Source organism: Neofelis nebulosa, chromosome 12 (assembly GCF_028018385.1).
Source record: "Neofelis nebulosa isolate mNeoNeb1 chromosome 12, mNeoNeb1.pri, whole genome shotgun sequence".
NCBI classification, from domain to species: domain Eukaryota; kingdom Metazoa; phylum Chordata; class Mammalia; order Carnivora; family Felidae; genus Neofelis; species Neofelis nebulosa.
In genome coordinates this window covers 29,346,832-29,361,343 of record NC_080793.1, presented here as the reverse complement: position 1 = coordinate 29,361,343, position 14,512 = coordinate 29,346,832, and the positions used below count along the sequence as shown (strand labels likewise).

The 14,512-nt window shown below is 38.0% G+C and overlaps 1 protein-coding gene across 3 annotated transcripts in view; it reads left to right on the top strand.

Annotated features, from left to right (window-relative positions):
• The first annotated feature begins 9,403 nt into the window (after positions 1-9,403).
• The window catches only part of SMC2 (structural maintenance of chromosomes 2), a 67,313-nt gene continuing 62,204 nt past the window's right edge, over positions 9,404-14,512 (top strand). For 2 of the 3 annotated variants that reach the window (XM_058694710.1, XM_058694709.1), the window contains exons 1-4: positions 9,405-9,596; positions 10,650-10,875; positions 11,878-12,027; positions 13,972-14,094. In XM_058694710.1, the coding sequence (XP_058550693.1) occupies positions 10,708-10,875; positions 11,878-12,027; positions 13,972-14,094 (441 nt within the window). In that variant the 5' untranslated portion in view covers positions 9,405-9,596; positions 10,650-10,707. Of the gene's footprint in view, positions 9,597-10,649; positions 10,876-11,877; positions 12,028-13,971; positions 14,095-14,512 lie in introns of all 3 variants that reach the window. The other variant, XM_058694711.1, reaches the window with a different exon arrangement.

The following is a 14,512-nucleotide window of genomic DNA, read 5'->3' as shown; positions in this document are numbered from 1 at the left end:
TAGTGCCATTTGTTTCTCTGAGGTCCCACACAGATGACACTAAGCCTGGGAGACCCAGAGTATCTGCTGTTCCATGTTATGTCCTGTAAGCTAGGTTCTTCTCTCTTTCTCCATATTCTGTGGACTTTCCTTATTATTATCCTAAATCTTCAGTGGAAGATTGTTTACATGTCCCATTCTTGACTTGTCCTTGTTTCAGAGACTTAGAGGGAGAGCTTGGCCTTGTTTCAGAGACTTAGAGGGAGAACACGTAGTTTCCAGGCCTTCTGCCCCCATTCCCACCCCTGACTCCATCCCATGATGGTTGTGGTGTTAGATATTGAAAATTTTGCTGAGGGTGAGGGAAATGTCAGAGAATAAGAATCTGAGCTGTCAGGTCTAACTGTTCTTTTCTAAGTGGAACTCCTCCCTAGAGAGTCAACCTCTGCTTATCTGTTTTAATTTTTATTTTGCAGGGAAGTAATTTCTTTATACTTTAAATTAACATTATTCATATGCATGTTTTATTTCTTCATTAGACCTTAATTTACTTGAGATAAACAGTAAATTTGGGGAAATCACTAGAAGACTTAATTTTCCCATTGGCAAAATGAGTGGCTATAATTCTTCAAGGGCTCTTCTATCTGCAGAAGTTACTAATTTTATGTGAGTCAGCCTAAAATGATAGGATGTCACAATTCTAGAAAGGTTGAGAATACCTTATCTCTGGTTTCCATATTAGTTTGCTGGCAGATATGCTGCCTACATTTTTTTGTTACTGTCAAGCGAAATAACTGCTCTGGAACAGAGGGCGAGAATAACACAAAGAAAGTAAAACAAAGAAATTGCACAACAGCCATCATCAGGAACTCAGGGGCAATTTGACTTAAAGCAGCTTGAAATTTTAAAGGAAAAACAGAAAATGCAATCTGTTTTCTCTTCTGCTTCCTGTTTCTTCTTTAAATAAGCACAGTCTATCTCCCCAAAGATTTCCCCCTAAAAAGAAAACACATTGCACAGCTTGTCCTATAATTTAAATCACAATTAAGCTTCCAGTTAGAATGTATCATCATAAATCTGCTATAAATCCCCCAGTGTTCCCTTAAATTCCCTTACCCTTAAACAGCATGACCCCAGGTTTATTTTCCCTAGACATAAAAAGTTGAATTATAGCTTATTTATGAGTTTCATGAATAAGACTAATTTGATTGCCATTTGTAGAGAAATTCTCACCAGGTTATTACACTCCTAGATCCCATTAACTAATAAAAACTATACAAAATAAAAATGACTTCAAATTAGCTCAAGCAAGATTGCTGGCAACATTTCTTTATATAAAAAGAAGATGCCACTGACCATCACTATGAAGAATATTTCCTCCTGTTGCCCCTGCTCAGCACTTTGACCTATGTTAAATACAACCAACTTTTTATGTACACTTACAAATCTGCCTTTTAGCCTGTCATTTATTCTTGGTGGGATATTGCTCCTTCACTGAGAATCTACTCCCTGTGAACAGTGGTTAAAGTTGTTCAGATTTTATGTTTTGACCTAAACCTGGGTACCCACTATAAATCCAGACTTGACTTGAGAATGTCCAGCATCTGGTAAAATAGGTCAGCTGAGGTTTCAATGACTTGAGGGCTTCAGTAATCACAGAGAAAGGAAAATGACCGGAGGCATTAAGACTGCTAGCTACTTCTAGGGCAGTATAAGATTATTGCAAAAAGTCATGCTTTTGTAATCAATAAAATAACAACTGATAGCCACTACAGTATAAGCTCCATAAGGCAGAAATTTTTTGTTGTACTGTTCACTGACATTGTAAGCACTCAAGCATTTGTTGAATAAATGGATGGACTTTAGTCCTGGCTTTTTTCTATGATCAAAGTCTAGTTCTGTGATCCTGCTTCTTCATCTATAAAATGGAGATAAAAATAAAAGAATTGTTGAGTTACATAAAGTAACTTTGGAGAAGTGTTTGGAACTTGTGCAGCACAAGTATAAATACATCAATATTTTAAACAATAAAATTTTTAATAACTTAATAAGATGCCTCAAGCTAAATCTGAAATAAGATTATTTTAAATCCCTTGAAGGACAATGATGGGCAAAACTGTTTGAAATTTGCAAGCACTGTTTTTTCCCCTAAAATGTGAAGGATTAGTTAAACTTTTAGGCCTGAAAAGACTCTGTTTTTGGAGAATCCTCTGAATGGATATTCATATTTATACAAATGTAGAACAATGACTCTCTGCTGAAATAGAAAGATTTTAGATATACAGCATAAAGAAAATAAACAGCATGCTTAATATTGTAACATTTTTATTAATTTAGGCAGAATCTGTCTTAAAAACATGTTTCCCTACTATGTATCGATCTCAATTATTCTGTCTGTACATTATTGCTTGTCCTTATAGAAGTCGATAAGCATTTTGTTTTTCCAAGCAGTGACCCACAGAGATTGGGAGAGGAGACCTAGAAATGGCAGAAAAGAGTGGAAGACATGATTTTCATTGCCATAGGAACACATTGTCACAAAGGACATAAAGAGAATTTAATTTGGATTGCTGAAGCCCCACATGAATATCCCACAAATGCTGTATTTTGAAGTAAAACAACAACAACAACAACCTCAAACTCTTAGAAATGTATTAATGTTACATTATCCTGGCCTGAAGTCCCTTGGGAAGCAAAGGGCAAGACCCCACCCTTATGGATGGGAGTGGGATTTGGGGAAAATGGAGTATTCAGAGAATGGAGACTGAAAGGGAATAGCCAGAGGGCTGTGGATTCTCTATCTGCCACCCACCCAGAGTGGGGAGGAGGTAGAATGGAAGTCAATGTTTAGAGATAGGGTCAGAATGGGAAAGGGAGGAGAGTGATCAAGGTAATTCCTGAGGTTCTGTGCATGTTAATGTTTGATGGAGTATACAGGTAACTCTAGGAATTTTTAAAAGGGCAAAAGTACAACAAAACAACAACCAATGTTCATTTGAAAAATCTAAAAAACAGAATGAGTATTCTCTGGTTTAGAAAGAACGACCACCTTTATAATCTTTATATGTCCTTGTAGCTGTTCAACAGTTCAGTAAATATTTATGGAGCACAACTGTGTCAACAACTGGGCTGGATGCTAAGTTTACAGACTAATAAGGCAAGACCACTGATATCAAGGTGCTCACAGTGGGGAGAAACAGCATATAAATGATTAAATACAATAACATGTTAACAGGAGTCTGTGTGTGTAATAAAGGAGCACAAAGGAGGAGTAGTAATTATACTGGGCAACAACCAGGAGGTGGTGATATTTGAATCATATTCTTTCAGTCTGAAACTGCAGCTGTTCCTCTGCATAATAGATGCCTGTTTTTACTTTACAGGTCAAAAAAGTAGGACGGGGAAACGATATGGTACTGACAGCCCTCTGAAGCGAAACACTGGAATGTGTATTCCATGGCAGATTACTCAGTTTTGTGATTATCACAGTGGTCACTGATGGTATTACACAAACAGAACACTGCTAGCTGGCATAAAAAAATTGCTTCAGTGTTATATCAGTGAGAAATAATCACTACCATTAACTTGCTGAACTTTAAAATATTGAATAATTTGTGGAATATATTAAATATTGCAATGTTCTGCATTTTGAAGTCTTTTTTGAAATCTGTTCTTTCCCTTTACCTTAATCAGAAAGCGGCAAATGAACCCTCTAAACTTATTCATATACAACCAATATTTATTGTCTACCATGTGCTAAGCATTGAGGTATGTCACAAAGATATGTCACAATAGGAATAAAGGTCAGAAGAAAAATCTGAATGAAGGACTAAGAGATTAAATAGGGTGCAAGTAATTCCTCCAGAAATGGATCAGATCTGGGGACTGAAATAGAAATAGAAATGCACATGGGGGGAGATATAGAGACAATGGGTATTTCAAGTTCAGCGTGTGCAAAAACACAGAGATGGAGAACATCAACATTTCAGAAATGACACAAAGTTTTTTAAAATGGCACATACAGGGACACCTGGGTAGCTCAGTCAGTTAAGCTTCTGACTCTTGATTTTGACTCAGGTCAGGTGTCTCGTGGTTTGTGAAATCAAGCCTCACAGTGGGCTCTGCGCTGACAGCGAAGAGCCTGTTTGGGAGTCTCTCTTCCTCTCTCTCTGTCCCTCTCCCATTCGTGCTGTCTCTCAAAATAAGTAAAGAAACTTAAAAAATAAAATGGCACATACAATGCTCCATTATCTGAGGCTTCTGTGATCTCCTACACTAAATCTTGATACTTCTTGCATCAAACATTATGTCTCTTCTATGCCCTTGACTGTGCAGTCTACTTTATTTATAATGCATTCTACTCTTTTTCTCTGGTTATGTCTTTATACAGGTCATCTCTACTCAACTATGGACTCCTTAGGGACAGACTCACATCTTATTCATCTTTGTATCCCAACACTTAACATACTTCTTGGCATAAGGTAGGCATTCTATAAATGCTTTTTGAATTCATTCATTCATTCATCCATCCATTAACAAAGTTATCACATTATCTTTTGTCATTGGTTGGTGCTTGGTTTACAGCAAGAAACACACAAAAAAAAAAAGACAAGGTGATCTAAGGAAGAAACAGGAGACTGGGAAAGTAGGTTGAGAATAAATTATGGAAAGCCTGGCATGCCACCTTAAAGAGATTAGAATTAATTCTGTAGGCAATTTTCACCAAGGGTTTACACAGAATGAAGAGATATCATATTTCTGATAGAGTAACATAAGTATTTTGTAGAACTTTAGAGACGGCAGAGACTGGCACTAATAAGTACTACAGAAGTAGGAATTTAAGTCAGAATTCAAAGAACAAGAAATACTTGTGACTCTAGAGAATTGAAAAACAATGTAGATGACTACAGAGAAAATGTTAATTACAGAAGAGGCAGAATTTGTGAAATAAAAATCTAAGGGTGAAGATGTGTTTGGATCTCATAAGAAATAATAGTAATAAAAGGGAACCAATTGGAAGAAGATAAAGCAGATGTGTATGGATTTGAAATAAAAAGTAAGATACCATCATGACATAGAGAACAATGAATAAAATGAGAATTGTATTTGAGACAAAGGAGCCAGTAATTATCTCTATAAAGGAAGGGGTGTGGCAGAACAGAAGAGGTAAGCTGAGTAGCTTTGGCCATAAACCATGGAAGTGATAAAAGCCTGGAGAGCTGAAAAACTAAAATTACAAATATGAAATAAGAAGGGGTGCCAAGGTGACTCAGTCAGTTAAGCGTCCATCTCTCTCTCTCTCTCTCTCTCTCTCTTTTTTTTTTTAACTTATTTTTAGAGAGAGAGAGGGCGCAAGTGAGCCAGGGACAGAGAGAGGGAGAGGCTGAGAGAGAGAAGCAGGGGTCACCCGAAGTGGGTGAGCTCACCTGATGCGAGACTCATCATGACCTGAGCTGAAGTCAGGTGCTGAACCAAATGAGCCATCCAGGCTCCAGTATCATATCCAACTCTTGATTTCAGCTCAGGTCATGATCTCAAGATTTGTGAGATCGAGCCCCGTGCTGTCAGTGAGGAGCCTGCTTGGGATTCTCTCTCTCTCCCCTCTCTCTCTCTCTCTTAAAATAAACAAACTTAAAAATATACATATATGAAATAAGAAGATATTGCATTTTATGAATATTGTGTGAAAATATTTTCTTAAAGAGCTGGTTGGCACGAGACTTCTCTGTTTTCTTAGGAAAAGCTACTTTCTATATGGAATGTAAGAATGTGAAAGCAAGGCTTGAAGGAGCAAAACAAAGATCTGACTTACGTTTTCAAAAACGAGACCTCCTCTAATATGGTTGAACTTCCCTTTATAAACTAATACTGGATAAAATATAATTATTGTTATATAAGCCATATGCCAAACTCAATAGCAAAAAAACAAAAAAATATAGGAAACTCACAGTGCCAGAAATAAACTGAAAAACAGAAGAGCAGAAACTGATGCCATGGCAGCCCTCCCAACATTTTATCCTTAGTTATACGGCCCAGGAGCCAGTTGCCGGGTTCCAGTGCACAAGAACAAGGCCTTGAGCCTCAGTGAGGCAGAGAAGCAGGAAAATCCTGGAGCCTTAAACAACAGCCAGTCACTGGGACTGGAAAAATTTCACCTCCTAGTCTGGAAGAAGCAAAGAAGTTTGTTCTTTGCTTGGGGCTTTGAATAGGGGTTAAAAACAAAAGGTACCTGTGAGAAATAAAACACCTCGGCCTGCAAGATATAAATTTACAGTATCTGCATAATTCAGGAACTACAAACTGAGAAATAATCATTTACAAATGCCCGAGGATATTTAAGAGCCAAAGAACCCTGGCAGAAACAAATACATAACTGTTCTGAAGGGACTCTTTCACAACTCAGGGCATAAGAGACTTCCATAAAACAAAACAACCCCATCCCAGAACAGCACCACGGGAGGATATAAATCACTATGAGTAAAACTCAGCAAATGTTGTAAACAGTAGAGTTAGGAACTCAAAAGCTGGAAATAATAGAAGTACCTGAAAGAGAAGATAAAGACACTTGATTAAAGAGGCCAACTAATGGAAATTATGATGAAAGAATATAGGTAGATTTCACAAAGAACCAAACAGAACATGTAGTACTAAAAATAATATTGTCACTGAAATGAAAATGAATGGATCTAACCAGATCCCATAGGTGAATGAATATAGTCACCTCTTTTTCTGTTCCTTATTTGAAATTATGCTCAGCTATATTTCTTGTCATACAGGCTATATGTGGTGTATTCAAAATGTGCTGCTATGCAGTACAATTTTACAATATGAACTTCCCATCATTATCAGTTCATGCCCTTGAACCCCAGTTTATCTCTCAACAAAATGAATCAACCTTTCCTTACATCTGCAGTCAAGGTAAAGTCCTTTTATTTTTTTCTTCTGTCCTAAATTGCAGGGAGAGAGGATTCATCAACGTCCCAAGAAGAGCTACTTTAGGACTCTAAAATTAGAAATGTGCATCCAGGGAAAGAGGGTCCTTCCCAGTGCTCTGGAAGAAAAGACCAAATCTTTTTCCTAGGTCCCTCTTATGGCTTGATCAGTGCCCCTGTTGGTACTGCTGCCAAGTACATAAGGACTAAAACTCTACCAGCCTGCCCATCTTGAAGCTTTCAAAAGATTTTGACCCATGATAATGAAACAACAACAGTGCTCTATTTTTACTACATTTACTCTACAGCCTATTTTACTTCCAGACTTTCCCTTTCCAAATTAGGGGAGTGTTAGTGGCTTTGTGCCTTGGTCTTCTTCACTTCCCTGTGATCTTAGGAGGCAGTTGTAAGTAAGCCATTAGTTATTTCGTCATCATTCCATACGAACAGAAATTCCTTACTGTTCCTGGCCTGCTGGAAAACTAAAACAGATACATATCTCTCCCTTTATAAGCAATTTTCATTTAAGTAAATACTTTCAGTGGGAGTAGGTATGTATAGTCTTATAACTACTCATAAGTGCTCATCCAGAAGTGCATTTGCATATGTTTTCATCCATTTGACTTAAATATATGTGAATTATTAATCTATTAAATAAGTGCAAAGGCTAATTGTGTCCATTTTCACCCCAAAGAAATGTTTATTTCACAACTAGGTAAAACCCATTTTAGGGTTTGTTGGCAAATTAAAATTCTTTACTCAAAGTGATGGAGACATAGTTGAAAATAAATGTATATTAAAATTGAATACACCATTTGTAACCAGGATGGAGCCAGACAGTAGAATGCTAAGCGAAGTAAGTCAGAGAGAGACATACCGTCTCGATCGGGGGATTAAGGATTGCACTTGTAATGAGCACCGAATGATGTATAGATGTGATGAATCACTATATTGAATACCTGAAACTAATGTAACACTCTATATGTTAACTATACTGGAATTAAAAACTTAAAAAAAAATTGAATAGAACCAACATATGTGAGCTGTAGAATGTAGGGAATGCAGAAACCAAGGCAAAGAGATAAATGCTTAACTAAAAGATGTTAGGCCAGTAACCACTGACATTACAGAAGGGGGTGGGATATGACAATACATAGTTCTTAAGTAAACAAAACTAACCCCCCCCCCAAAAAAAAACAAACCTATTTTATCCTCTTAGGAAGAGAATGAATTTCAAACCATAGGCCCATTATTGGCGGTTCTTGATAGTTCTACTGGTGTCCAATGCTGCAAAGCCATTCCTGGGTGAAGAAATTTTAAACATATGGCTTAAAATAGCATACCAGCTACACCATCTTTTTATACCACACATAGGGACAGCACGACAGTGCAATCTGCCGCTGTCCCTTCTTAGTAGTATCAGAATGCTCAACTGTGAGTAAACTGGTCAGTTTTGTTTGTTGATAACAGCACACGCTGATAAATACAGAATCCTATTAATGGTACTGGATTCTGAACACGAAGAGGAATAGTATATAACCATTTAACAATACGCGATATGAAGCTACACTGCTTGGGACCAAATCCCAGCTCCTCCACTTATTACTTGGAGTAAGTTGCTTGACCTGTGTTCGCTCACCTGTGAAATGAAAACAATGTCACGGGTTTCACAGAGTTGCGACAGGATTTGAAAGCCCTTGGAACCCAGCCTGGCATAAATATTAACAATCCGGTTTCCAAAGAATTCTGTGAAATGTTAGTTCTGCCACTGCTTTAACGGAAGTGCAGGGAAGGAAACACCTATTTGCCCACCACCTGCCAGCCCCACACAATTTCCTATGGGATCAGCACAGCTCTCGACAGCGAGTACTAACGTCCCGCCCCCACGCGAAATTTGAGATGAAAAAGCCCGCCAGAGACCGGAGCCGCGAGGGGCGGAGCCAGAACGCCACCCCCCCAACAGTGCCCCGAAGTTCCGCGCCTTCCAGCACCGACAAAGCACAGATTCTATTTTTGACAAATCTGAGCCAAATCGGATAAATTCTGAGTCTTCTGAAATACACTGGTAACACTACTTAGAAGCCTTCCCGCCTCCCTGCCTTCAGGACTCTGAGAAAGCTGCCGTCCGCACCAGCTAGTTTCTCCCCTCCCTCCCCCCGCAAAACCCGCGAGACTCTGGACGGGGCGGGGCCTCCGGGACAGCCAGAGGCCAGATGGGACTTGAAGTGGGGTGGGGTTGGCGAGATGCGAGGCCCTTGGCTGCAGTATGGGGCTGCCCGTGGGGTGCCGGACGCCGAGCTCAGTAAATGCCGCTTTCTCCTTTAGTCTTCAGGTTCCAGCTCTTGCATCCCTGGAGTTACCATTGTCGTGACGCTCTTTCCTATCCCTCTGTCACTTTGATTGTTCGATGGGAGGGAAAATTAGAACCTCTAAGTTAGGCATCTCGTAGGCACCTGGCAATGAAATCGGCAGTGGAGGTGGGGTCCTTTGCTCGCGCCGAAATTCAAAGGCATAAACATTTCCGGCCTGGGTGTAGATCGCGGAGCGGGTGTCTTAGCCACTATGTTGCAATTCGCTTAGTAGCGCCCAAGGCCAGGCAAGGGTGAACCCAGTCTCTGTTCTTGTGACCAGGAGTAGCTTCTGGGGAGCCTCAAGCCCGGAGGGCCTGGCGTAGTGGTGAGGCAGGTGGGTGAGCGGGGCCGGTTGGGCCTAGTCAGGCATTCCTGGCTGGAGAGGAGGATAGGGTTTTGTGTGTGTGTGTGTGTGTGTGCGTGCGTGGAAGGAGGGATTAGCAAGACTGGACCTCAAACTAAAATTAGTCCTAAAGGGTTCCTGGAAGAATGTCTACTTTCTCTCCAGCCTTGGAGTGGTGCAAACAATTGTTGATAGAAAGGCCTGGTGGGGCGAGGGAACAGGCTGAGTGAAAACAATCTCGAGAATATATGGGTTTCATCTATTTAAGTAAATGTTGACTGACTCCCCGCGCCCTCGAGTCAGGCACTATTAGGGCATACAGCGGTGGAACAGGCGAAGATTTTACAGAAACTTTCATTATGGTAGTTTGGGTAGACAAATACAAAAATACTGTTTAGCGTCATCTTTTTAATTTCTTAAATGTTTATTTATTTTTGAGAGAAACAGAGTGCGAGTTGGGGAGGGGCAGAGCGAGAGGGAGACAGAATCCAAGCAGGCTCCAGGCTCTGAGCTGTCAGCACAGAGCCCCATGGGGGGCTGGAGCCCACGAACCTGAGATCAAGAGGCTTCACCGACTGAGCTACCCAGGCACCCCAGTTTAGCGTCATCTTTAAGTACAGTGAAGGAAAAGGCAGAGGGGATGGGGACAGGTGCGTTTTTATATAGAGAAGTCAGGACCTCAGTATGGTGACATTTAAGCAAAGTCTTGAGTGTAGTAAAGGAGAGTGAGTCATGTCTGTATCAGGGAGAAGGACATTTGGGGGCAGAGGGAGTGGGATATGAAATAATCGGTAGTTTCTGTTAAGAGTATGATAAAGATGGAAGGGAAGGCTGGAAAATTAAGTCGTTGACTTCCAGGTTGAATTAATGGTTTAATTAACTTCTAATTAAGTTGGAAAAAGTGTCCTTACTTCAGAGGAAGTAGCTCAGCAAGTGGCTCTTTTATTTATATTAAGCCATTAAGTCGTTTTTATGTTTTAGTCTTTCTACATACGTCATGATTCCAGATTTCTGTTCCACTTGTTGTATTTCTGTTTTGTACAGAACTGCTTTGTGGCCTGTTTGATTCCTAGCAGTTTACCTGTCCAAGTCAGTAGTGAAGATGCATGTTAAGTCAATCATTCTTGAGGGATTTAAGTCCTATGCTCAGAGGACTGAAGTCAATGGTTTTGACCCCCTCTTCAATGCTATCACCGGTTTAAATGGTAGTGGGAAATCCAACATATTGGACTCCATCTGCTTTTTGCTGGGCATCTCCAACCTGTCTCAGGTAAACTTTCTGATACATATGAATTATAAGTTTGGGGAACCTCAAGAGAATCCTCATTGAATTTGGACACTATTGCCAGTTTTCATTTGCATTTTTAAGTTTATGTGAATTATCTTTTTTTTTTTCATTTCTATTGGGTTTTTACTGAACTTAACCTACCATTCTTTGTTTAAAATTAGAATAAAGCTTGAGTTTTCTATAATCCAGGACACTTTTTTTTTGTTTGTTTTTTGAATAAAGTATAGTTGTCATAATCTAGGGCACTTTTAAAAGCCTTGACTGAAAAAAATAAAAAAATAAAAAAATAAAAAAATAAAAAAAAAATAAAAAAAAAAGCCTTGACTGCATTCACTATAGGAGGGGGGGTCAGTAAAGTTTTTTGTAAGAATCAAATAACTTGTCTTATAATGTCAAACAACTTACGAGTACTTTAGTACTTTACCAAATTCTGAAATAACCATACAGAATTATTCAATATGTTTTTATACGGAGTTTAAATACAGTGCATATACTTCACTGCAGTCCTTTAGAGGTAGATGTTATTACTCTACTTTTTTTTCTACTCTATTTATAGATGAGAAAATAGAAATTTAGTGTTGCCTAAGGTTCATCCCCTTAAGGTGTTTGGAGCAACCCTCAAACTCGGGCATTTGGGAGTCTTATTCCAGAAGCTGTATTCCTACCCGCTCACTCTGTGTTATAATGCCTTTTCAGGATCTAATGGGATTGGATGAATAGTGAAATTCTTAGATGCCGTCTTCCTAAATCTTTCAAATGAACTTCAGCTACGAAATGAATAGAAAACAATCCAGTGCAGGGTTGGAACAGTTTTGTGGGGAAAGGCACTCATTTTATGTGGTTTCCCATTTTCCTTGCTTTCCTTGCCTGGCTGGCTACTTAGTGGATACTACATGGGTGGTTTTCCAACAGTAAGAAACCCATTTTTAGTGCCATTTTATGCAATATGGGTTTTGTAATTGACAAACTTTTCTTTTGTTTTAGGTTCGGGCTTCTAATTTACAAGATTTAGTTTACAAAAATGGGCAGGCTGGTATTACCAAAGCCTCCGTGTCAATCACATTTGATAATTCTGACAAAAAGCAAAGTCCTTTAGGATTTGAGGTTCATGATGAAATTACAGTAACGAGGCAGGTGAGTGACTACTAAATATTTGGATATCTAAGAACTTTTGTCTGACACTTTTTTTGGCAATGAGACTGCTGGAGAGAGAAAGTTTATGAGCAAAATTGATCAAAAACTGACTAGGTTTCTTAAGAATATCTTCCTTATGTTAAAAATTTGATCTCGCAAATTCCACCATTTACCAAGAGGATTGAAAGGGATCTAAAAAGCCATCAATCAGGATAAGCACTAATAACTATGCTTTAAATCTTGAACTATACTTGAATTTTCTCTGTACTGGAGTACCTATAATAGTTGGGATCTTGCCATCTTCTGAGGTAACCTATTGTTACTGGATGAGTCTAATTAGAAAGTTATTCCTATAAAATGAGCTGAAGTACTGTCATCAAATTTTACACATTAAATCTGATTCTTTGAGAGCATCAAAAAGCAAATCTAATGTATTTCATGTTTTAATATTTAGGTGTTTAAATATTTAATATTTAAGCTAAATCTCTCTAGGTATTTCAATTGATAATTGTTTCTCTTTCCTTAACTTGTCTGATCACACTGAATACAAATTTGCTCTAGGTTCTTTATGCCTTTTTTAAATTATTTTTAATGCGTGGTACATCAAATTGCATGTCCCAGAATTGGTCTCCTTAGGACAGGATTAAGCAGAATTGTCACTTCTTTCATTTTACGTACTCTTCTATTTTCCCCCGTATGTCTTTGCAGAGTTCATAATATGTTATGAGTTCATATCCACTTCACTTAAACTCTGATTTTTTAAATGTGTTATTAGCTGTGTTACTGCCATTTCTGTATGTAAGCAGGTTTTTGAAACCAAAGCAGGGACCATACATTGTCCCTTTTTCTTACTATAGTCCTACAGTGTTTTTACTTTGTCAGTTTTATGTTTAAAAATTCTGTTAAGTCCTTTTGACTCTCCATCTTAGCATTATGTAATTTATTGATTCCCTTTTCTATTTTAATAAAAACCTCTAGTTAAAAAAAAAAGTAAGGCATTGACTAGTTTGAGACAAAATCCTGTTCTTTGTCATTAAGCATCCATCAAATACTCACCTTTTAGGAATTTTTAGTAAGTCTCCTACTAATCTACCTAAAATTCCTGTCCTCATATAATCCATATGCCTATATTTTCACCAAATTTTTGTTAGAAGGACTTTGTTAAAATACTTACGTGTATACTAGGTTTATTGTTCCAAATATAGTAGTATGTGATCTATCAGCTTAATGCTTCTGTCAAGAAAAGAACTGAATTAACACTCATTCAGTATTTTATTAAGTGTTTGGTATGTGCTGGGCAATCTTGAAAGCCCTGGGAAATACAGATAGAAGAAGGACCTCAAAATAGGATGGGTGAGATGATTATGCCCAATAAGTGACAGTGTAAGTGCTATAGCAGAGTGTGAACACGCTGATGTCTGGTATAAGTTGTTCTTTGAAGCTCCATAATTACTCTTTTTCTTTCAAGTATTCACAAGTCATGTCTTTATTGACCCATTTTAGAATCTTGTCAAGGATCAAACTATCATACTGCTATCAAACTCCTTGTCTTTAGTTTTTAGTATCTGACTTCTGTTTTTTGGAAATTAAAAAGTGGAGGAAGGAGGGGTTAACCTCTGAGGGTGGGAAAATTCTAAAGAATGATTAGGTATAGAATATGTTTTATACATACTAGGAAACATAAAGTCAAAAGTGACCTTAGAGATTTAGTCCAATGCATGAGAGATTAGGAGGCTTGTGTGTGGAATGTCCTTGGATTAGAAACCAATTGACCTGACTCTGTATTCTTTTTGACCATGTCACACTTCCTCCATTATTTATTCAGGATTGGTTTTATTTATCATTAGTAGGACAGAACAAACAAGTGAAATATATTTGGAAATGTATCATCTTACTTCAAGATTTATATATTCATTTATATCTTTTAAAATATTTCCCTTTTAGGTGGTTATTGGTGGTAGAAATAAATATTTAATCAATGGAGTAAATGCAAACAATACCAGAGTACAAGATCTCTTCTGTTCTGTTGGCCTTAACGTTAACAACCCTCACTTTCTCATCATGCAGGTATTTTGTTTGTGGCCTTTATATACACTTTGACATTGTTTATTTTTTATGATACTATAATACAGGAATTGCTTCTTTTTGGGTTTTCCGTTTTTTATATACCATTACACTGGTGTTTGGGCACCTGTTAAGAGGTTGATTTAGTTAATATGTACTGATGTGTTCTAACATACACATTTGAAGTTTGAAGAATGTCTAGAAATAATTTTCCTTGACTTACAAGAATACACTATAAAATGTTTTAAAAAGATATTGTCATAATATATTCCTTTTAAAGGAATTCCTTTGAGTGTTGGACTCAAGCATTTTGTTATTTCAAATATATATTAAATTTTAAGAAATGTTTTTACTTAGGGGCACCTAGGTGGCTCAGTCGGTTAAGTGTTGGACTTCGCTCAAGTCCTTATCTCACGGGTTC